This window comes from Glycine soja, chromosome 18, assembly GCF_004193775.1.
Source record: "Glycine soja cultivar W05 chromosome 18, ASM419377v2, whole genome shotgun sequence".
In the NCBI taxonomy this organism is placed as follows: Eukaryota; Viridiplantae; Streptophyta; class Magnoliopsida; order Fabales; family Fabaceae; genus Glycine; species Glycine soja.
In genome coordinates, this window is record NC_041019.1 from 48,614,718 (window position 1) to 48,639,972 (window position 25,255).

General features: G+C 31.6%; 2 protein-coding genes and 1 pseudogene across 2 annotated transcripts; 2 read left to right on the plus strand and 1 right to left on the minus strand.

Moving 5' to 3' along the window:
- The first annotated feature begins 2,003 nt into the window (after positions 1-2,003).
- On the plus strand, positions 2,004-6,656 carry LOC114395679 (protein trichome birefringence-like 34). Its single transcript, XM_028357510.1, has 5 exons — positions 2,004-2,454; positions 2,910-3,087; positions 3,970-4,166; positions 4,358-4,516; positions 6,128-6,656. The coding sequence occupies exons 1-5, from the start codon at positions 2,036-2,038 to the stop codon at positions 6,474-6,476; spliced, it is 1,302 nt and encodes a 433-aa protein (XP_028213311.1). The 5' UTR covers positions 2,004-2,035; the 3' UTR covers positions 6,477-6,656.
- A 5,740-nt stretch (positions 6,657-12,396) lies between these two features.
- On the plus strand, positions 12,397-17,270 carry LOC114397679 (annotated as a pseudogene).
- Positions 17,271-18,266: 996 nt separating this feature from the next.
- LOC114397680 (proteasome subunit alpha type-4-like) lies at positions 18,267-21,643 on the minus strand. Its single transcript, XM_028359851.1, has 2 exons — positions 21,541-21,643; positions 18,267-19,209 (listed from the first exon to the last, which is right to left on the minus strand). Exon 2 carries the CDS (start codon positions 19,201-19,203, stop codon positions 18,451-18,453), a length of 753 nt encoding a protein of 250 aa, XP_028215652.1. The 5' UTR covers positions 19,204-19,209; positions 21,541-21,643; the 3' UTR covers positions 18,267-18,450.
- Positions 21,644-25,255: the final 3,612 nt, after the last annotated feature.

Consider the following 25,255-nt stretch of genomic DNA (forward strand, 5'->3'; position numbering starts at 1 on the left):
AAGTTTTGTATTTTTCTTCTATTAATTTTAATAAGTTCTCCTACTTATTTATATAGTATATATTTATCAAGAAAGAAATGGACACAGAACTTATCTATGACATTGTCATATATATAAACTTTGAACATGAGAAAGTCATTCTTAAGGAAATAGAGGAGGAGTCATTGTAATGTAATGCAGTTAATGCTAAAATTATGTGATTGCGCGGAGATAAGGAGAACTTATTAAGTAGTTTTAGACTATTACAGCCCCCATTAATCTTACAAGTCTTATTAACTCATTATAGTAAATTGTAAAATTTGAATATGTATTATGTAAACATTGGTTGAAGAACATATATAGACACTTATTGAATGTGGATTACTAATAATTTCTCGGGGATAAGGGTTTACACACTTCATATAACTCAATTTTAACAAGGTTCAAGTCTCATCACGTAGAGGCATTTATACGCCGTAATGCGGTAGACTCAAAGTAACTCCTCTATTTCTTGACATAAATATTTTCTTACTCCATTTGGTTAAATCGCGAACTGTAACTGAGGGTGAAAGTTTTCCGGAAGTAGGGAAGTGCAAAGAGTAAAGCTTTGTAATGAAAACCGTTGACCACTAAAGTCATTAATAACTAAGTTGAATTGAGAATGGTCGATTGTTCATCAAGTAAAATTGATTGAACTCTTAGGCCATTTTTTAATTAGCACGTAAATTTACTTGAATATATATATATATATATATATATATATATATAGGATTATTCTATTTTCTGTATTTATGCTACAATTATTAGTCTCTTTTCTTTTTCTTTGCCCTTTTTTATTAGAAGGTACGTAAAATTACTTCAGCCATTGTGTTTAGCTTTATTCTATTTTTATTTATGTTTCAATTACCATTTTTCTAAGTTTTCTTCTTTCTCTCTCTTTTCTTTTCTGTCCTGGGTGTGTTTAAAGAAAAAACCAAATAAATTTAATCAGAAGCATATCTTATCTGTTATCCACTATCGATGTCAATCTATAGAAAAAATATAGAGAAATATTTTATGACAATTGTTAGTTGGTTTTTTAAATGAATTATGCGGAAAGCACAGAGAGGCTTCGAGCTTACTTCAAGCAAAGTTATCGGTGGTGAAAACGTCAACAACACAACCTAAAGGTATTTGTATCGTTAAACTGGGCCTGCTTATAGTCATATCAAACTAAAGTTGAAAATATATAATATAATATAATATAAATACTGAAACAACAATGATATTTAATCACGTAATTATCTTAAACATCGTATTAACATCTCATTTTTATTTTATTTTTTTATTAATCTTCTTATTCATTAAAAAAAATCCTGACTAAACCAAAATTAAATTAAAAGATAAATAAAATTTGATAAAAATTATTTCTATTCAAGATTAAACTTTCTAATCGTTATATATCATTTGAAATGTCCTAGTATCTTTTCCATACCAGAAATTAAAGTGCTAGGCTAGCTTAATTAAATCAGACTGTTTACATCTCACTGAATAGGCTGCAAATATATACCAATAAATGCAACATTTCAACTTTTGGGGCCAATTAGCAAAACAACTGAACTCCACTTTTTTCGTTTGAACGTTGTTATCGATTATCAATTATAAATAAAAAGTGAAGTCACTTTACGATTTTAAGAAATAAAAATAAAGTGAAGTTAGAAAATCCGTAAAATGGGAGCAAATCCGTATAAAGTGAAGTCACTTTACCATTTTAAAAATAAAGTGTATAGAAGAATTTATTTAATTATTAGGTTAACTAAGTTCAATTTTTGTATGTATTTGAAAACTAAAATCCATGTTTAAAAATCACAACAAAAGTAGTCTGATACTAATCTTCTTTAAATGGTTTTTTTTTTTTGTTCTTTGCCATTTCTTAATCAAATACTTATATGGTACCATTTTGTCTGGGAATATATATCAACAACAAAAACTTGGAAGTGCATCATACTCTACCTAATACTTTTAGTGGACAAGTTGGCTAAGCTAGAATACAAACCTTTCTCACCAACCGATTGCAATGAAGCTTCAAAAAGGAGGAAGAGATGGTGCAGCGGGAAGAGGAACGATGGAAGAAGCCAAAATAAAAATGGCAAAGACATACCAAATAGTGCTAGCAGGGAGTTCTTGGGGAGTTAGAAACACCTTTCATTCTCTTGTAGCCATCTTAACCACTCTTGTAGTTATCACTACCATTTATCTAAGAAAGGATGGAGGACATGTATCTCCAAAAATAAATGCCTCTAGTAGTAATTCGTCATCATCATCAAAGTGTGACTTGTTCTCTGGTAAGTGGGTTTTTGATAACGAATCTTATCCATTATACAAAGAGAAGGAGTGCACGTTCATGTCAGATCAATTGGCTTGTGAGAAGTTTGGAAGGAAGGACCTGAGTTACCAGAACTGGAGGTGGCAGCCTCACCACTGTAATCTTCCCAGGTGTGTGTTCATTGCTTTCGGTCAAAGTTTTGAAGTGTCGTTGTGGTTGCAGTTTTAATTTATCACATATTTTTATGAGAAATTGTAGACAAATACGGTCAATGCAGCAGTTAACAATCGAGGTTGCATTGAAGTTACAAATCCTTGACACAGCTGAAATTTGGGTCCCAAACCTTTTATTTTTTAACTTTGGTTCCGGTCAATCTCTACGTGAGGATCATTTAATTGGTTCAATTCTATTTTATTTATATAAAGTTAACTAGGCTATATGTCATATAGAGATTGACCATGATCATATTGAACACAAAAGTCCAGACCATACAATAATTTATCTTTCATTCCCTTGACATTTTAATATTGATTGTTATAGTTTATACATACCTACATGTATGATATATATGATTAATCAAGCTTTTTTGATTTTTATGGAATGTGGTTCTTTCTATGTTAATAAGGTTCAATGCCACAGCGTTGCTTGAAAGGCTAAGGAACAGGAGGCTTGTGTTCGTGGGGGATTCACTCAACAGAGGCCAATGGGCTTCCATGGTTTGCCTAGTTGACTCTATACTGCCCAAAACCCTCAAATCCATGCATTCCACTGCCAATGGTTCTCTAAACATTTTCAAGGCCAAAGTAATTCCTCACTCTCGTATCAAGCATAGGAGTAGAAACGTAAACAAAACTGTTTCCTGTTTCTTTTCGGTTTAATTATTTGACAACATATCTGGTAAAAATAGAAAAAATAAGAAGGAAAATCTATTCTAGAGATCGATTATAGAAATGTACTTTTATGGAAGTAACTAACGCTTGAATCTCACATATATAACTTTTTTAAGATTTTGTTTTTAATCAAACCAATAACTAACAAGAGAGAGAAAACCCAATACGTACACAACGAAAGGCTCTATCTACATAATAGGGTTTGAGAGAATGAGTGATATATATATATATATATATATATATATATATATATATATATATATATATATATATATATATATATATATATATGTGTGTGTGTGTGTGTGTATAAACTCGTATATAATCATCCTTTTATCAAATATCTCATTATAATCTACTATTTATTTCTTTTTTTTTTTTATCCATCGCATTATATCACTTATTTTATTTACATTTTTCTCTCTTTCTCTATCTAAGTGTGTCGATATTAGCCTTTGTTGTTCATAAGTTATTTTTCTTGAGAGAAATAGATGCATGTAGCGGTATTCTACAAGAAACTGTTTTCAAGATTTTAACTAAGCCTTCAAAGTCACAAAGCAACTATAACATTGTGCCAAGGCTTCTTAGAGAAAGATAAATGAAATGTCTCAAAAATATTTAAGGACAAAAAAAAACACATTGTGAACTGTCTGTTGTAATCTCAACACTCAACAAATACCACTTTATTTTATTTTTTATCATAGATTTAAGAGAAAAAAACTACCTTATTATCACATTTGAAACTTTTATATAATTAAGTAGCTAATATGGTCAATGGAAATGTTTTTAATTAAGGACTACAATGCAACTATTGAGCACTATTGGTCTCCATTGCTAGTAGAATCAAACTCAGATGACCCAGTGAACCATAGGGTACCAGAACGAACAGTGAGAGTGAAGGCTATTGAAAAGCATGCCAGGTACTGGACTGATGCAGACTTTCTGGTTTTCAACACTTATCTCTGGTGGAGAAGGCCTGTAATGAATGTTCTGTAAGTGCACTTAATTAACCTAACTATCACTTCCTTTTGATCAACTTGCATGTCACTAGCTCCAATTTCAATTCCAAGCACCACATGACATGATTGTGTTAAGTTGTACTGTACTATTCATCACACAATCATGCATGCATCCAACTCCACTTTACAAATTGATTTTGATTGTGACAAATTTAATTGAACAGGTGGGGATCATTTGGAGACCCAGATGGAGTCTACAAAGGGGTTGAAATGTTGAGAGTCTATGAAATGGCCCTGAGAACCTGGTCCGATTGGTTGGAAGTACATGTCAATCGGAACAAGACCCATTTGTTTTTCGTTAGCATGTCACCCACTCATGAAAGGTATCCGCAAAACAACTCTATCAAGCATGTTTGCTCATTGATATATATGGTAATATCTACGAGACAAGTGCATCTGAGTTTAGTGAAAAAAGTGATGCCATCTAACAATCATGCGATATTAACTTATCATAAAGAATATTATCTGCATGCATGCTTTTTAAGTTTTTTATAAGACTCTTTTAATTAAATTTCATTCTTTAAAAAAGTTGATTAATATAATTAGTAACATTAAATTTATTAATAGATTATATTATTTTATAAAAATTATTCTTAAGCTTCTGACTCATAATTTCTCTCTTTTCCTTAATTGCTTTCACACCTAATTAATGTGTGTTGATCTTATACAATACATAAGAGATAATGTATTTATCTTTTAAATACATAACATTTATTGTAAACTAATAAAGAATATGAGTAAAAAAAAATAATTAATGCAAAAGACAACAAAAAAAATCTTATAAAAAAATAAATAAAACTAATAAAAGAGTCTTATATTTAAGGATTGAAAAAAATATTAAATTTATTAATTTTTATAATAATTATTTTAAAAATCATAACAAAATGATTTGTATTTTGTTAACATTACACAATTATTTTATATTATCAGATAGTTAAACACTATTTTTATCACCAATAAGTCATATTTCACATTCTTTAACCCTTTTGATTCTTGAAGAATTAGACGTGATGATCAATAATTGAAATATGTTAGAGAAAAAAATTGTGTTGGGGAGAACTTTTTTTCATATACAATTCATCCCACTAGAGAGAGAGGAGAGGAAGAACAACATTGACGTTTATATGCACATGGAGGTGGGCCTATTTTTCCTGAACTTCAATTAGAAGACATCCTAAATATCAGTTGTGGACCCCCCCCCCAGTTCAACTGTTGACCAGTTATATATATAAATTAGTTTTCAAAATCAAATTTCAAGTTTCTATGTTGAATTGATTCTACGAAAAGTAAAATTATCTTGCTTTTTGGGTGAATACCATTGATGTTAGGTGTTTTTACTTTTATTGGTAGAAACTTTTTGAAGATTTATTAATGATTGTTCTATATTGGGTATATAAGAACACAATTGAGTCATCGATCAATGGAAAAATGCTGTTATCATTGCTGTTTTACTGTTTTGCAACACAGCAAATTAAGTTAAAATTAATTAACAATTACTGATTTGGCCGGTAATAGTTTTGTGAGCAACAGCATTATATATACACATTAACAAAGTTTGTTACAAATGCTAATTAATAATCATTAATAATAATCACAATAATTTAAAATCAAATTGTAATCTCTGTCCGTCAAGAGAATTGTCCAAGTCCAAGAATATTGATATATATGCTTCATACTATTGTGAATATTCAACTAAGAGTTTGTTTGATAGAATGGAATGAAGTGGAATAAAAGTGAATTGAGATTAAAATTTTAAATTAAAATATAAAAGTATGGGTCATATTATTTCAATAATTTTCAACTCTCTTTCATCACAAACGAACGGACCCTAAATACAAGATTACATATCAGTGCATAACTATATATAAAGCAATAACTCTAATTATACTGGAATCAAAGAATATATTATTTGTAATCGGAAAACAAAATTGCAGGGCTGAGGAATGGAGAGCAGCTAAGGGTAACAATTGTTACAGCGAAACAGATATGATAGCAGAAGAAGGCTATTGGGGGAAGGGATCTGATCCTAAGATGATGCATGTGGTGGAGAATGTGATTGATGATTTGAAAGCCAGAGGCTTGAATGTTCAAATGCTCAACATCACTCAGCTCTCAGAATACAGAAAAGAAGGACACCCTTCTATCTACAGGAAGCAGTGGGATGCTCTAACCCAAGAACAGATAGCAAACCCAAATAGCTATGCAGATTGCATACATTGGTGTCTCCCTGGTGTGCCTGATGTTTGGAATGAACTTCTTTATGCCTATATTTTCCATCAATAACATATGTTTTAACATTGAAAGCTTGCAAAATAGTATTTTGTGTTAAAATGACACATTTATTCTATCTTTTCAGGCTATTTAATCAATGATTTGACAATCAATTATACTGTAAAGCATGCACTTTCCTTTTTCCTTTAACATGTTTAAGGGACACCATTAATATCTAAAAACATTTTTACACCTAACATGGTTCAATTCAGTGTATAAATATCAATGACTAGGGACGGATGACAAATTTTCTCATCTCTGTGTGTCTGGATATTTTAAAAATAACAAAGGGTGGATAACAACATAGATTATCTGCTGAAAAAAATCAAAAAATATAATTATCTTAAGTTCATACTGATCATAATAATTACATTTAAAAGGCATATATAACTTGCAATTTATAAGCTAAAGAACTCAACCATCTCAATACGATAAGATGTAACATGCTGCTTCACAATAATTGAAGTTATACAATGTGTGTATTCTGTATATTATGTAAATTGAGGAATTTTGCCCTATTCTTTATAGTAATGATACCAGGTTTTTATCTTCTTAACATTCTCAGAATTATATTCTCATGACTCTAATGATGCACAATAAGAATGAAAAGGGCAGTATCTTTCTCCAAACCAAAGAAATCAGCCTAGTGACTCACCTGTAGTCATGTAAAACAGTATCTGTCTGCCAAGTAAAAGACAAATTAAAACAGAATGAAGGGTACTTGCTTGGAAGAATAAAGGGAAGACAAAGTAGTTAGTCTAAATTCTAGACAGTTAAACTGGTAGCTAGTGAAAGGGGTTAAGTTAGATAAATAAATAGGGAAGCATTTGGGCATTGTATTTTGAGAGAACCAAGCAAGTGCTCAGATGTGACTTGTGAAAGGAGAAACAATTTGTGATGGGAAACCCTTGGAGGAAAGATCTCTCCTTGTTCTTTCCAATCTCAGTTTCTAACAAAATGCCATTCAATTCCTCAAGCTAGTTAATTATACACTTCTTCCTGGATGCATTGTGGGAAAATATTTTTTATAAACAAAAGTTTCCATCTATGGAATCCAAAAGGTGGTCTGTGTTTATGTACGAAGGCATTTCTCTCCCTTGTATTCACGATGTTCTACATTAAATATTAGAGAGCATGGTATAAATTGTTGCAAACGTGAATATTCATGCACCTAAATGCAAGGAGAGAATTTCCCCGCGTTGATGAGTCTATTATAAAACAGAAAAGAATGATTGTGACGTGATTATGATATGATTTGAGCACGCTTTGGTGTGGTAGGGGAATTGAGATAGTGGGATCTAGTGAAAAGTGTAACATACCAATTTTTCGTAAATAAATTTAAAAAGCTTTTTAGTAAAAAAAAAAAATAAATAAATAAATATAGAGCAAATAATAGGCTGAGTACACTAGGTATAAATAGTTATGTTAAGTCAGCTGTCTCCTTTTGGCCTCATTTTCGTTTTTCCCCTTCTCCTCTCAAAACCCTTTCTTTTTCTCGCAGCCCACCAAACCAGTCTCAGAAAAACGACGATCTCGAACCCGTTCACCGTTGGATCGTCGTGAAATTTGAGTATCATGTTCGCAACAAAATTCCGAGCATTCTCACCGTTGGGAATTTCGATATCATGTCTGAACTGAGAGAAACACCCTTCTCATTGTAGCCTTTTTCTTTCCCGCAGAAACCCAGAGCTGTCTTGGTAAAACTACGATCCCGGTTTCGTTAACCGTTGGATTATTGTGAAATTTGGATATATTGTTCGAAATTCAATTACGCACGCTTCCACCGTTGGGATTTGCGAGATAATATTCGTGGAGGGAGAAAAAGGAATCGCATGAAGACAGTATAAGTGGAGGTTTCAATCTCTTCTCCGTCTCTCTGACGTTTGGAAATTCTATCGGAGCAGTCGGAGGAATAACTGAAAGAATTTCAGGGAACCGCTAAAGATGTTGCTATCCCTGGCTGAAGACACGTGAGTCCGCTCAGAGGTAAGGGATGAGTTATTCACAGTTGTGGATTAGTGAGAACATGTGTAGGGATCCTTAGATGATTAAATTGAGGTTTTATTTTGAGATGTTTATTAAATTGCAATTTTTCCTTTATGATTATAAATAAAATATTGATGTCCTAATGAAAATTGCTTGATAAATTGTGTTCTTGATATTTGTATATTTCGACCTATGATTTTGATATAATTGTGTAATATTAGTTAAGGGGTTTTAGTCCTAATGTTGTGATAGTGTTTTATATAAATTGTTATATTGAGAATATGAAATGATGATTCAAATTGTGAGTATGTGATAAATTGTAGAAGAATATGTTGCTTTGAGATTATAATATTGTTATTGAGATTGAGTATAAGTGTAAAGTTGAACATGTGTTAATTTGTGAGATACGTGTAAACATGTGATGGTGGATTGTCACACTATGAGAAGTAAAATTGTGAATGAGTTCTAGTTGTGGATAAGTGTGTAGTTAACACTTGATGTGAAATTACTTGTGTTGTAAGCTATGAATTGTACAATAACCCGACCAGTGTTATCTTGAGAAAAGCGTTGATGCGCAGTGTTAAAGAGAAAATGTAGGTTTCCTATTTAGGAGCCAGTGTTAAATCATAGTGCGATTGTGTTGAACGTGTTTAAAACACGAGTGTAAGGTCGTGGGTATTGTATAATTCATGAGCAGTGTCTGCATGCAAAAATTATTTTAGGGGTTGGACCTGAATCAGGAGGGAGAGGCCCTGACGGACTCTTCGGAGTGTAGGCCTTGGGGGTCACCGGGTTTGAGTGCTCCTTTAAGCCTATGATGATCTCATATGGTTGGAGCATTCTCGCAAAACATCGTGACCCTGACTGGTCTCCCTATGATCTTACTTAGTGAGAGTGACCTGACAAACCCATTGTGTGGTGTGTCTTGTTATGTACTCCTAAGCGCCCCAGGGTGGTTTTTCACTGACATGGTACCACATTGCATATAGGATTGAGTCTTAGCATAACTATTGCATATGCTTGCTAATTGATGTGTTATTATATCTTGATCGAAGTGTGGGATTCTTGTGTAATGTGATTGATAATTGAAAAGTGAATTTTGAATGATGAAGTGGTGAAGTTATGTGAGCTATGTTTAAGCAAGTGGTATCTCATTTATATAATATGTATATTTAATTGTCTTGTTTCTCTATTAGCTAGGAATGTGATAACTCACTCCCTGTGTGTTGTTGTGTTTGGATCCTGTGATGATCTTGAACTTGTGTTCGGGGGAGCAGATGAATAGGTGGATGACTATGAAGAACCTCATGCTAGAGGACACGGGAACACCACGCTCTGATAGGATGTGACATTAGGATATAGGTTCTATATTAATTGTATGAGACTTATATGATTTTCTTTGAGTCGAGATGACTTTATTATTTATTTGGACAAATTTGAATATGATGTAGAAGAAAGTGAATGTGAGCCTTTTATCCATTTGAAAAGCTTGTATTTAAAAATGTTTTAAAAATATTTTTAATTAATATTTAAATTTTTATTCCTTTATTAATATATATGTGAGGGGTAGAGGGTGTCACAAAAAGATCTAGGAGCATGTATTAAGACTTCACAAAGGACCATGGGTAGCTACCATGTGTCATTACGATTGACAAAACCACAATGCTAACTCGACATATATACCACTAAACTAATCAATTACAAATTAAGGTGAGTTGAGAGTATTTAGTGAATTTATATGTATATACACCATGTTGATGATTGTGATTAATTTGAATACCCTTGAAGGGATATGTTAACACCAAATGGACACTGACTCCCAGCCCTAACACAATGATCAATTGATTTGAATACCCTAGGACGATCTTAGACTATTGGTTCCACATGCATTGCATACATTGCCGTCCTCTATTTAATTATACCATGCTTAAATCTTAGTTGATTTATGATTACTATAGTATATTAATTGCTTTCTTTTCCTCTACTACAATATTGTTATGAAATTCTCACCTCTCTATACTATTTCTTGCATGGTAATTATAACTATTTAAAAAATTTGATTGCTTCTACGGCCTCTTAACAGCTTCCTACTTATCTTTTGGATTTTAAATTTGATGAGCACAATGGTGAATCAGAATTTGTTCATGTTAACAGCGAATTTATTTATCGTGGTGTTGTCACTATCACTATCTCATGCCCTTCTATCCAGAACAAGACCTCTCATTGTCAATTCATATATTTATTTATTTGGATTATTATATGCCCGGCCCCTTCACTATTTTGCTATCTCAGAAGTAGAAGCTTTTGTATAGGAGACCAACGATAGACAAACCTGTATTTTGGTGATGCATGAAGAAACTTTTGTTATGAATTCCTCATGCTAGCTTTTTATTAGTAATAGTATGCATTTTGTAGTGGGGTTTACCAAAAACAACAAAAATGATTCAATTTTTGGGTTATCGTTGATACGTTAACAAAGTCAGCTTACTTATTGCCCATTGACTTTAAAAATAAAAATAAAAATCTAAGGAAGAATTTAGGAATTTGCAGCTATTAACTTAAGGAGGAGCGATGAAATTATGTCTTAGTATATCCTTGATTTTAGGAACTAGTTACTGTTTTTTAAATGATTGGTTTGTTATCTTTTTTGTAAGTCAAAGAAGAATTATTAATCTAAACCGCAGAACAAGAGTTGCGCGTTTAGACACGAAGACAGATTAAAAGAGGGAAATGACTCAAAACCTTGCGTAACAATTCCTACAGTGCACTCCACCACCCAATTCAATCTATATATAATATAGAGATGGATCGGATGTGATTCATATGGTTAATTAATTAAACAAAGTTTAGTTAGTTTGTATTTCCACCATATAACTTGTATGAGTGCAATATATGTATGGGAGAGGATCATATATATCTTATGATACATAATGGGTTATATGTATTAGTTTTGTATTTTTCTCTTATTTAATTTTAATAAGCTCCCACTTATTTAGTATATGTTTATCAAGAAATAGACGCAAAGAAACGTATTTATGACATTGTAATGTAAATTTTGAACATGAGAATTCATTCTTCTTAGCTTGAAGAAACGGGGGAAGAAATTAAAGTGCAATATCTCAACTTTTGGTGCGAATAGCAAAAAAGAAAGAGAAGTACGTCCACTTTTTTCGTTTGAACGTTGTTATCAATTATAAATAAAAAGTGAAGTGACTTTGAGATATATTTTTTAAAAAAAAAGTGAAGTAATTAGAAAGTCCTTATACGGAAGCAAATCTAGCAGCACGTGTCTATAGAACAATTTCTTTGAAGACTAGGTTAACTAAGTTCAATTTTTATAATTCGCCATAAAAAAAATTTCAATTTTTATATTTGAAAATAAAAAACCCATGTTGAATAATTACAGAAGTGGTTAATTTAATTCTTCTTTATATACAATTTTTTTCCCATTTCCTCATCAAATAATTAGATGGTATATATACAATTATTACTGGGAATATGTACTTCCCAAAAACAAAAAATTCCATGATGTATACATTCATACTCTGCCTAACCTACTACTTTTAGTGGAGGACAAGCTGGCTAATTTAGAATACAATTCTTTCTCACTGACCGATTGCAATAAAGCTTAAATAAGGAGGAAGAGAAGGTGGTAGCTGCAGAAGAGGAACAAAGAATCCAAAATATGAAAATGACAAAGACATACCAAATAGTGCTAACAGGGAGTTCTTGGGGAATTAGAAACACCTTTTATTGTTTTATAGCCATCTTAATTAGCACCCTACTTGTTGTCACTACCATTTGTCTAAGACAGGATAGAGGACAATTGTCACAAAAAATAAATGCCCCTAGTGATTCCTCATCATCAAAATGTGACTTGTTCTCCGGTAAGTGGGTTTTTGATAATGAATCTTATCCATTATACAAAGAGCAGCAGTGCACGTTCATGTCAGATGAGTTGGCTTGTGAAAAGTTTGGAAGGAAAGACCTGAGTTACCAGAATTGGAGGAGGAAGCCTCACCAGTACTGTGACCTTCCAAGGTCTCTCTTCTCTCTTCCTATTCCCCATGGAAAAATTATTGTATGGTTTCTGATCGATCGTCATGTATTCATAATCTTAGTCAATCTCTATGCAACACTCTTAATCTCAATTAATGAGAAAGAGTTAATACAATTATTGTATATATACACATATTTGAGTATTTCTATCTATAAAAAAAAAATCAATTACACGTCATGCTAGATTGATCAGTGGTTCTGAATTATATCATAACTTCTCCTTCTCACCCCATGACATTTTTTATTTTTTAGTAAATGTGAAGCACTGACCCCATGATATTTTTTATTTTTTTAGTAACTGTGAAGCATCAACACCGCTTAAAACAACGGTGTCTCTGTTTATGACACACCAAACATGTGTCGGACACACATTTGTTATGTTTAAATGTTTTTTTTTAACCTTCAACCCAATTCGGACATGGGAAGCCAACAGACACAATATGACTTTTTTTATTTTATTTTTTTTCAAAATCATATTTTTTAAAATCTTACAAGATAAAAGATTATATTTTAAATTATAATAATAGATTAAATTTTTTATTCACACTTCCTCTTCACATCATTTATGCTTCTTCTTTTTTTAAATCTTAAAGATAAAACATTATATTTTAAATTATAATAACATATTAGAATTTAGATTAAATCAAATTAGAATAACAATACTTCCTCTTCACGTTAGTCGTGTCACTCTTTCATTCACATAAGTCTTCACTATTTTCCTCGTTCATGTCTATTCGTTATTAGTTTGAGTTTATTGCTACCGTCATTCATTCAGCTTATGACCTTCGTAGCATTTATGGTTGTCGACTCTGACTTGCTATTTGTTGCGTTTGTGGTTACTAACCTCTGACTTATTGTTTTGATTCTGGCTGGGTGCATTGTAACTTTGTAAGATTTGCACCTTTGAAATCTTTTTTTTACTTTCCAATTATGATTATTTATCTTAATACTTTTTTAGGTAAAAAATTTTATTAAATATATTAACAAGTTTATTTTTAGATTATTTTTTAAAGAGATAAAGTTTTTACCTTGTGAAATTTTCTTTTGAATGATAATGTTGTTACTTAATATAATTTTTTATGCTTATTATATATATGTCATGTCTCCTTGTCTTATATATATGTCATGTCAGTGTCATGTCCAGTGTCGGTATTGGAGTTCATGTTTCATAATTTAGTAATGATTGTTATGGTTTATGTACATATACCTACGTGTATGATATATATGTCAGGTTCTTTCTGTATTAATAAGGTTCAATGCCACAGCATTGCTTAAAAGGTTAAGGAACAAGAGGCTAGTGTTCGTGGGGGATTCACTCATCAGAGGCCAATGGGTTTCCATGATTTGCCTTGTTGACTCTATACTACCTTCAACCCTCAAATCCATGCATTCCATTGCCAATGGTTCACTAAGAATTTTCAAGGCCATAGTAAGTCCTCACCCTCGCGTAACAAACATAGGTTCCTACACAATAGGGTTTGGAAGAATGATACTCCTATATATTAAAATATCTCATTAAATATATTTATATTTATCTCTTTTCTCTCTTTCTGAGTGTCAATTAGCCTTAAGTATTCATAAATTATCTTCTTTGAAAGAATAAATATCTACAGTCTTATTTCTACAAGTGAAGAAACTGTTTTCAAGATTTGATCCTATGACTTCAAACTTCAAAGTAACAAAGCTATAGAAGGTTTAACATTTATATAAGCAAAAGATTTAACCGAAAAGAAAGACTTAAATTGAGCTCAAGTAGCCAATTCAAGACTAAGTGCAAATAGAAGTATACCAATTAAAAGGTAGAGAAACAAGAGAAACCCTTTTCAAGAAAGGAAAAAAAAATAGAGAAACAATTAGCTAATTGTTAAGTCAAGCCAAAAGAAGGCATCAAACACCCAACAACAGTAGGAACTATATATAGGAATCAATATTAATTAATACCCCATCAAAGGCAAACTAACATATACTGTATATGGCAAGGCTTCTTAGAGAGAGATGAAATGTTCCTAAAATATTTAAGGGGAGTAAAAAACCCCATTGTGAGCTGTCTGATGTTATCTTAAGTACCAAAAAATATATAGCACTCCTTTTATTTTTATCATGAATTAAAAAATACCTTATTGTCACATTTGCAACTACTCATATATGTAGCTAATATGGTTAATTGACGAGTTTAATTAAGGAATACAATGCAACTATTGAGCATTATTGGTCCCCATTACTAGTAGAATCGAACTCAGATGATCCAGTGAACCATAAGGTACCAGAACGAACAGTGAGAGTGAAGGCCATTGGAAAGCATGCCAGGTATTGGACTGATGCAGACTTTCTGGTTTTCAACACTTATCTCTGGTGGAGAAGGCCGGTAATGGATGTTCTGTAAGTGCACTGAATTAACCTAACCATCACTTGCTTTGATCAACTTGCATGTCAACAGCTCCAATTTCAATTCAAACCACCACATGACATGATTGAACTGTGTTCATCACACAATCATGCATGCATCCAACTCCACTTTACAAATTGATTTTGATTGTGACAAATTTAATTGAACAAACAGGTGGGGATCATTTGGGGACCCAGATGGTGTCTACAAAGGAGTTGAAATGTTAAGAGTCTATGGAATGGCCCTAAGGACCTGGTTCGACTGGTTGGAAGTACATGTCAATCGTAACAAAACCCATTTGTTTTTCGTTAGCATGTCACCCATTCATGAAAGGTGTCCTCAAAAAGCTCTATCATATCTGCTCATTGATATAAATGGTAACCGTATCTATAAGACAAGTGCCTTCCACAATGCATCTGAGTTAAGTGAAAAAAAGTGATGTCGTCTCGCAATCATGCAATATTAATTTATGACAATATACAAAGGAATTATACATTCCTTTGGTTTCTGTATTTTGTGAAGATTGTTTTATTTTCGTATTATTTACAAAATTACTCATTATAATTATCCACTAGTTTCTTATATTCTCTTCATTTTATATTTTTTTAAATCATCATAAAATTGATGTGAAATATTCACTAATTTTATAAATGATTGATTTTTAGAGATATTAACTAACCATCTTATTAAAATCTTCATTTCCAACCATCTCCGTGAGTCTTTGATCAAGAGAACTAAGTCTAGTTAATTTCATTCAAAATGACATTAATTCTCCCATTTTCTAATTTATTTTTATTTTATTAAAAATATTGAGAAGCACACTTTCGCTGGTTTATCATAAAAAATATTACTAGCATGCTTTTCAAGTTTTTTTATATACTTTATCATTAAGCCATGTTTGACATTTATTTTCACTTTTTTAATCATTAAATAAGAATTACACGTGATTCAATAATTAATATATGTTTGAAAAATAATTGTGTTGGGGAAGATTTTTTTTCATAAACAATCCTCCCATTAGAGAGAGTGGAGACAGAGAACAATTATATGCACATGGAGGTCGGCCTATTTATCCTAAACTTTAGAAGGTATCCTGAATAATCTTTTGAGGAAACCCACATTGACCAGTTATACATAAATTATTTTTCAATGTCAAATTTCACGTTTCTGTACGTAGCATATAAATTAATTTTGTATGCAAGAACATACACACTAACTACTTGGTTTGTTACACACTAACTAATTACTAATTAGGTGAGAATATTTTTAGGCAGAATTTTTTTTTTCAGCTACTAATACTCAAACAATCTCGAATACATTTCTTCACATGCAGTTTTTTTTTAAAAGACCACATGTAGCATCCACTAAAGACAATTATATTGAAATAGGACAGAACAACTTTTTTCTGTATATACAGTTTTGTATGCAAAAACATTTACACATGCGAAAACCAAGTATTTCAAACCGCTATATGATACACGTATTACTTTTCAGTTGTAATCTCCAGCCTCTTTATTACGTTGGTTTATGCAGTAATCGTCCTCATAGTTGACAAAACTCATAACCCAGTTTCAATAATGACTGACCAGTCATCCGCAAGCACAACAATACTTCAGTTATGTGTAGTTAAATGCAATATACAAAGCACATATAACAAGAAAGTGATAATTGAATATGCTAATAAATCATTTATAACAATCACAAGAATGTAAAATCAAATTCAAATGAGAATTTTCAGGAATATTGAAATATATGCTTCATACTATTGTGATTTGTGAATATCCCATTGCCCGTAAAACCTTAAAACAAAGTTCCATATCAGTGCATAACTATAAAGCAATAGTTCTGCAATTATACTAGAATCAATTTTTTTTATCGGAAAATGTTAATAGTTAGTATTTGTTAGAGGGGAAATTCGAACCCATGACCCCCTTTCCTTTCTTCTTTTACCACTAAACCAACCTTATATCTCCATTATACTAGAATCAATGAATATACTCGATTTCTAATTTGAAAAATAAAAATTGCAGTGCTGAGGAATGGGGCGCAGCTGAGGGTAACAATTGTTACAGTGAAACAGATATGATTGCAAAAGAGGGGTATTGGGGGGATCTGATCCTAAAATGATGTGTGTGGTGGAGGATGTGCTTGATGATTTGAAACCCAGAGGTTTGAATGTTCAAATGCTCAACATCACACAGCTCTCAGAATACAGAAAAGAAGGACACCCATCTATCTACAGTAAGCAGTGGTATCCTCTAACCCAAGGACAGATAGCAAACCCAAATAGTTATGCAGATTGCATACATTGGTGCCTCCCTGTAGTGCCTGATGTGTGGAATGAACTCCTTTATGCATATATTTTCAATCAATAATAAATGTTTGACATGACAAGCTTGCAACATAGTATTTTATTAGAAATTACAGGATAATGTATGTGTCAAAAATTTAGTGAAAGTAAAATTATATTCAAGTATTTGAGGGTAAGCCCTTGCATAGCGGTAAAGTTGTACCTTGGATACTGTTGTAGCTTGGATACTGGGTTAGGGAAGCCAATCCGAAATTTTTTTTTTTCAAAAATATGTATTATGAATTAATTTAAAATTAATGGTCCAAGAACATGTGATTTTCAGGTTATTAACATAACATTCTAATCAACTGAGTTAATAGATTAATTATGTTATAAAATAAATAATGTTGTTATATATAACACTAAAATTTTTAATGTATATCTAATGTGCGTGTAAATTTAAATAATAAATTTTGTGACAATTAATTTTGATATAATTCATACGAATTATTTAATCCGTATATTTTTTATAAATAAAAAATATTTATATTAAAAATTTTAATATATTAATAAATTAAAAAAGTATATTTTTGAAAAAAAATTTAAAAAAAAAAATACTTATGAATTACGTAATCCTTACAAGTCATACGAATACAGATTACATGATCCATAAGTATTTTTTCTTGTTTTTTTCAAAAATGTTTTTTTTAATTTATTAATATATTAAATTTTTTAATAATAAATATTTTTTATTTATAAAAAATATACAGATTAAATAATTCATATAAATTATATCAAAATTAATTATCACAAAATTTATTATTTAAATTTACATGCACATTAAATATACATTAAAAAATTTAGTGTTGTGTATAAAAACATTATTTATTTTATAATATAATAGACCTATTAATTCAATTGATTAGAATATTGTGCTAATAACCTAAGAGTTACAGATTCAATTCTTACTTAGGCCATTAATTTTAAATTAATTTGTAATTTGCAAAATTGATGGGTGCTGAGTGCGCACTGCAGTGCCCATAGAGCAATGAACGGATGCAAATATCATAGATCTAAGTCCTGAAAATTAAAACAAATACGAACTAAAAAGCAATTAGCATTACACCAAGATACACAATGATTAAAGTTTGAACTTAGAAATAAATTTGGGACATGGGACACTTTCTGACGTCTATTATGAAAGGAAGAACGTTCAAATGCATTGTATAGGCATAATTAAACGGCATATTACATGAAACTAGAAGCTAAGCAGTGTCTGTTGCCGGTTGAGTCACCCCAAACTTCACCAACAGCTTAGTCAGGTTTTCTGGGGAGCAAACTTGATACTTGACTTTTCCAGAGGGTGAGAGAAATACCTCTGCAAGTTCAAGCTTTTCAGAGGTAAGACTTGTGCTGTCCATAGTTTTACTTAGCACCTTCAGTGCAAGTTGAACTGCTTCTTCCCTTGTGATATCATCCTTGTAGTCCTGTTTCAGAATTGACTGTGCTGCCTGGTTGTTGGCACCAATAGCTGCAGCTTTCCAACCGCCATAATTTCCACTGGGGTCACTAGTGTAAAGTTGAAAGCCAAAATTCTTGTCCCAGCCAGCAAAGAGGAACGAGACTCCAAATGGACGAAGACCACCAAATTGTGTGTAACCTTGCTTAGTGTCACAAAGAGATTGAACCAACTGCTCAACCGGCATTGGCTCTTGGTAAGCATACGTGTAGCGCTGTGCCTGAACTCTAGCAGTATTGATTAGGATGTTAGCATCAGACATAATTCCAGCCACGGCACATGCAACATGATCATCAATCTTGTACATTTTCTCGGTGGAAGTTGAGGTTTGCAGCAGCTTGGATGTGACTTTCTTCTCACCAACCAGAACTACCCCATCTTTTGACAAGATCCCTATTGCAGTACCAGCATTCCCAATGGCCTCCATAGCATATTCCACTTGGTAAAGACGTCCTTCAGGGGAGAAGATTGTAGTACGGCTATCATATCTTCGAGACATATTGATCTGAGTTTTTAGTCCAACGCAAACAGAAGGAAAGGAGAGGAATGAATAAAGTATAGCTTAGGAAAAAGAAAATAAATGAGAAAAGGCACTCCTATAGAAGAAAAAAATAACCAAATTAAGCAGTTTTTATATTCATAACTTGTCTTGAATGAATTAAATGACCACATTGAGTAATAACTTTCATGGATTTCGTTTTGTCAGGTGTTTACTTACTTTAAATCCTCCCATGAATTAATTCTGTGAACACTTATCTCTACATAGATTGCAAGCTCAATAGAAAATATAATAAACTAGAGTAAAACAAAGTGGGAAACTTGGCTGGAGACTGAAGTAATCATGGACTGACCTATATTCCTGCCTATAGTGTTCTTATTCCAAACTAAATATATTCGCAACAGCAAGAAAGCACAAGAGATAAGTCCATGATTTGTGGTCAAAGAACATCATGCTTCCATAGAAAATTAGGAAATCTAAAGGCAAGACTGAGGTATATGACAACAACATCAAGACTACAGTTAAGTTCAAATATAGAACAAGGAACTGTTGAGGTAACATTACAATATATTCACAGAATAACACAACTCTGGCTCTGTGTCATACATCTCAGACAATCCGTAACATCAATAGCTCCAAACAAACAGTTGTGACATCCAGAAGTCACAAACAAGGGTTCTGGATTTATCTCTTCCATTAAAATTTAAAAGTAAGCACATTACATTTTGAAAATCACATGAATTAAACAAATACATGTCAAGAAAAATGAGACAGGAAACCTCCCAGGACATGTGCAAGTAATGCATGAGTACTAACCTAGAAACTCTGAAAATGTCAGCAATCCAAAAAGGTATAGTTATTAGTTATTGCATAAATCACTTGAAAGCTTTTACAGCCCAGACAGCAAATAAAGGGACAGTGAACACAAATCTTCCTTCACTATATCACAGAACAAACTTAACTGCAAGTTCAATTGGTGCTGAACCAACTATCAGAATTCACTGCATAAACAAATTTAGAAGCAGGTACTAGACATATAGCATTAAGGATGAAGCAGTATAATTGGATCAGGGGATTCAAAGCAAAAGAACATACAAGTGCTTCCTACATTGATAGAAGTGTTTGCCCATTTGGAAAACCACACAAATTAATTACTCCCACCATGGCACACTTTCTAATTTAAAATTTGTGGCTGAGATTAAATTGGACACAGATCTCAGTCACGTTCAATGAGTCAAAATTAATTTTATAAAAATCAATTGATAAAATCAATTGATAAAAACCTAGAGAGTAGAGAGAACCAAACACAAGCTAGTCTTGTAGTTGCAGAGTGCATGGCCTTAAAACCCTACAACCCTACACTAGAATTCTATACTTCTAATGTGGGACTCAAGTCTAATACCTTGTAATTGGTTCCTAATACTACATCATGCTCCACAGCCCCACACCAACATGGGATGGCTGCACACAGCGCACTAGCCCTTGTAGGAACATGAGAAGATCCAATACAATCAATAAGAACCTTGGAAAACCACACCACAAAGCTAGCGGTTGTAATTGGTGAGTCCAATGCATTGTAAATATAAACCCCGCACTAGAATCCTATACTTCCAATGTGGAACCCAAGTCTCATACTTTGTAATCGGATCCTAAGTCGTAAGATCAATTCTACCAAACTTTTAAAATTTAAACAAATAGATCCTATTCTCCAAAATTGCCCTAAAAATTTAGGGGCAGAAATCTTTGTCCTTGAAAATAGAAAAGGTCCATTCTAGTTTAGAAGAAATCATAAATGTCTAACCATATATTAACCCTTAGGCACTAAACATATAAGTCCCTAAGAAAGACCAAGATGGCCCAAACTCGTAGAATCTCATGAACGTGATAGGATTTTTCCATTCTTGGCTAGGACAAATTTGAGACTTTCCTCGTTAATAAATCATCATCCATGTTCAATAAATCGATTACTCAACTCTTCCAGAGACCCACAAAAAGTGAAAACTATAATTTCAAGTACTGAATCACAGTTATAATTCAAAGCGCACAGATTTTCCAGAATGTTACGAAACCTACTTTAACTTTTGCCAGCGTTCTGAAAGGAAATCAGAAGGGGAAGTTTTAACCTTTCAACCTAAAAGTAATAAAATTGCCATCGGGAAACACGAAATTACGAGATGAGATTCAGAGTCCAACAGAAACCACACGAAGAGCAACATAAATATGGTAACACAATCAGAAATTAAAAAAAAAAAAAAATAGTTCATGGCATTTCAGACAAAATGCATAAAGAGAGGAATTTTAGGATTTAGCGGAGAATGAGAAACACCAAAAATTTACCAGGAATGGGCAAGGCAAAGACGGCGATCGGAGAACCGGACAGTGAGAGAGAGAAGGGGTTAGCGCTGTGAGTGCTGTTGGAGCTGAAAAGAGAGGGATGGAATAAAAATTTATAATTTTTAGAGTAAATAATTATTTTATTTTACATTGTATAAGTAAAATTTAGGTTAAATTTCTTATAGTTTTACTATTTAGCAAAAGTGATTTTTTTAGTTTTTATAATTTATATTTTAATTTTTTTTAGTTTTTATTTTTAAAAGTGATCTTTTTTAGTGTTTATACTTTATATTGTAATTCTTTTTTATTTTCTATAATTTGAAGTGATATTTTTTATTTCTATTTTAATTATCTTTTAATTCTTATTAAAAAAATATAAAAATAATTAGATATAAATTAATTATATATTATCAACTCTTTTTTATTATAAATTATCTTGTGTTAAATTAATTACGAATTAATCACTAATATTTTTGTAATTAATTATAATTGATAATATTATTCATATTACTATAAAATGCAATAAGGAATAAAAAAATTATTTTCAAACTATTGAGACTAAAAAAGAATTAAAATGTAAACTACATAGATTAAAAAAATATTTTAAAACTATAAGAACTAAAAGATATAAATAATAAAACTATAAAGATGAAATGAATAATTAAACTTAAAATTTATAATAAATATTAAATAAATATTTGGCTAAATTTTATTTTTCGTTTTCATGAATATATTAAAGTTAAATTTCATTTATGTAAAATATTCTTGGATCTAAAGTAACATTTTTTAATTTATATATTAAAATATATGTTTTTTGGGATTAAAATACCTCCCACAAATTAAAAAAAAAAAATATGCCAAAATCAAAACACAATTTGTGAAGGTTTAAAATATGTTAAAGGTGTTACCACCCCCATTGTGTGAATTCATAGCTAGGAGAAGGGGATTATCACCACACCGTCGCAATCAACGATTATGATTTCACCACCGTCATCTCATTGTTCTCCAATGGAGACTATGTCGCTGCATCGTCGCGTAAAACCTACTTCCTCTGTCGCATGTTCCTCTCGACATCAAACTCGTCGAGCTCTGTACCTCACTATTATCCCTCTCCCGAGTGAGCCATTGAGTCGTGCAACTCAAACAAGTCATTATCATCCTCCTCCACCTTCCTCTTTCTTTTCTCCTCCACCTACCACCAATCCATCGTCATAAACCACACAACACCGCCACATAACAGCAAACACAAATGAACATCAAATAAACAAATCGAGAGAAAGGAAAGTGGAAGAAAGAGGAAGAAAATAGAATAGGAGACGATATGATTTCTAACGACAACGATGACGCCAGGTCGTTCTGTAAAAATAAAAATTTAATTGATAGATGTTAAATTATAATAATAGATTAAAAAGCAAACAAACTGAACCAAATCAAATTAAAAAAACATTGATTTGATTGATTATATTTAAATAAAACCAAACAATACCTTTATTTTATATTTAATTTTGAATGATTTTTAGTTTAGAAATTGAAGCAAAAGTGCACATCACCGAAAGGTGAACAGCTTATGTAAGAGAACCCTAGCTTGTCTATTATTTTGCCTCGCGAGCCCATAAAATGTGAGGACGTACGGGGCGGTGAGCTTCCCACGTCCCCTTCGCTTTTCTCTACATCTATAAATACCTCTGCTACGTCCCTCCCCACTATGAATCAGAAGCATTTAATTTAGCACAATGATAGCTATATAAATTAATTATTATATCTCCAGCAAACTATTCTAGCTTGCTTGTTGCTTCAATTCCTACTTTTTCAGTGTGGAAGAATTTGTAAAGCTCAGGAGGGATAGCGCCATGGAAGGTCTTTCTACTAATTTGCTCTATCATGGGTGCTTTGGTTCCGATCATCTTCTCTAGCGCTATCCATCCTGAGTTTCATGGTTTCTTCATACTTTTCATAGCTTCATTTTCATTATACCTTACGTGTTGCTGCTCTCTTGTGGGATTTGGCTCTTTGGTTGAATATATATATTCAAGGAAGAACCAGGAAACAATATTTAATGGCACCCTCGTTAACTTAGAGGAATGTAAGCTCCTTGGTTATATATATTTCCATTCATCTGTCTGTGTCTATTTTAATGTCTTTATTAATTTTTAACTTCGATTTTTTTCATACTCTAATTTTAGTCTGCAGATTTCTATATATATATATATATATATATATATATATATATATATGCATGTATCATCACTATAAGGGTTTTTACCATATTAAAAAAATTTGCGTACGCTTAAACTTGCTGTGTTTGTTTTTGTGTAATTAGCACTTCAACCAGATATCACGTGAATCATGTTTATAACATTAATCAACTGTTTCAAAAGTCTCAATGCAAAACTTCATTGAGCCTGAAGTGTGGAATCATGTAAAAGTTAATTGAACTTTTGAAAAGTGTGGAGTGAACTCCTCTAAATTTAATAATAAATGACTTTGATATCATTTCATGAATGCGTCTCATAAATATTTAAATTGTTATATGTTAGAGGACATAAATTATTTCATATGTTGAGATCACAGAGGACGTTTGTTTCAATAATGTATGATGTTGCACTCTTAAGAATTATATTTCCAAAAATATTATAACAAAAACATTATTCCTAGACATATCTAAAATACGTTTGGTTAATTTTTAATATTCTTAAGAATATTTTTTATTTCCCAAAAAAATAATATTTTTTAAATTTTAAAATGATTTATTTATGGAAATTTTTAAAATGATTTAAATAAAAGAAATAAGTTAGAAAATAACTTCTCATATTTCCATAAAAATATAGTTTTCCCACTCCTTAGTCCTTATCATGAGAATAAAAATGCACTAGAGTACATACGATGCTACTACTTTCCCAGAAATAAATAACACCCAGAAATAATTTTACAAAACTCATAATAAACATAAAAATAATACATTTCTATGTTCCCATTCTTAGGAAATTAATATAAGTAGGGAATGAGGAAAAAAATATTTTTAATAATACTCTTTTATGCACATGTAATAATGAAATGAATGTGATACAATGAACACCAATTCTGATATTATATTAAATCTTAATTAAATTAATAAACAAATAATCAGAAAATATAATTCCCATGAAATCATTTAAGATACTTTAAAACTATATATTATAAGATATAATAATAATTAATAGTATTATAATGTATACACTTTTGATATTCTATCACTCTTGTTTAGCTTGTTAAAATTAAACATATCAAGAGAAATAAACTAAAATTAAAACACAATGGAAAGCATGAAGTCAACATCATATCTGACTTAAAGATGAGGCCGAACTATATTTGTGAATAAGAGGCGGAGACAAATTACATATAGAATCAAACATGACACCAAACTACATATTTGGATGAGTTAAAATGGAGTCGATTTTGATACAAGACAAGATAGAATTGAGCCAATTTGTAACAAAAAACATGACGAAAATTGAGGTCTGATAAGACAAATGAAAACACAGCAAATCTATAAAATTACAAAGATAGGTTGAAACATAGTCAATATGCATACTGATGAAACTGCAAAAGCCCTACTATGGACGCACAATGGAAAGCAAGCTTGAGAGCATGGCAATGCTTGTTATAATACAATTACCAGTAGAAAGGCTAATCATTATTTTGGTGGGGTGGGGAGGGGGGGGATTAAAAGAGAGATATT

Coding starts and splice junctions, on each gene's coding strand:
- LOC114395679 (XM_028357510.1), top strand. CDS start 2,036: ATGAAGCTTCAAAAAGGAGGAAGAGATGGTGCAGCGGGAAGAGGAACG. Junction 4,167..4,357: donor AGGCCTGTAATGAATGTTCT/GTAAGTGCACTT, acceptor TTAATTGAACAG/GTGGGGATCATTTGGAGACC. Junction 4,517..6,127: donor ATGTCACCCACTCATGAAAG/GTATCCGCAAAA, acceptor ACAAAATTGCAG/GGCTGAGGAATGGAGAGCAG.
- LOC114397680 (XM_028359851.1), bottom strand. CDS start 19,203: ATGTCTCGAAGATATGATAGCCGTACTACAATCTTCTCCCCTGAAGGA.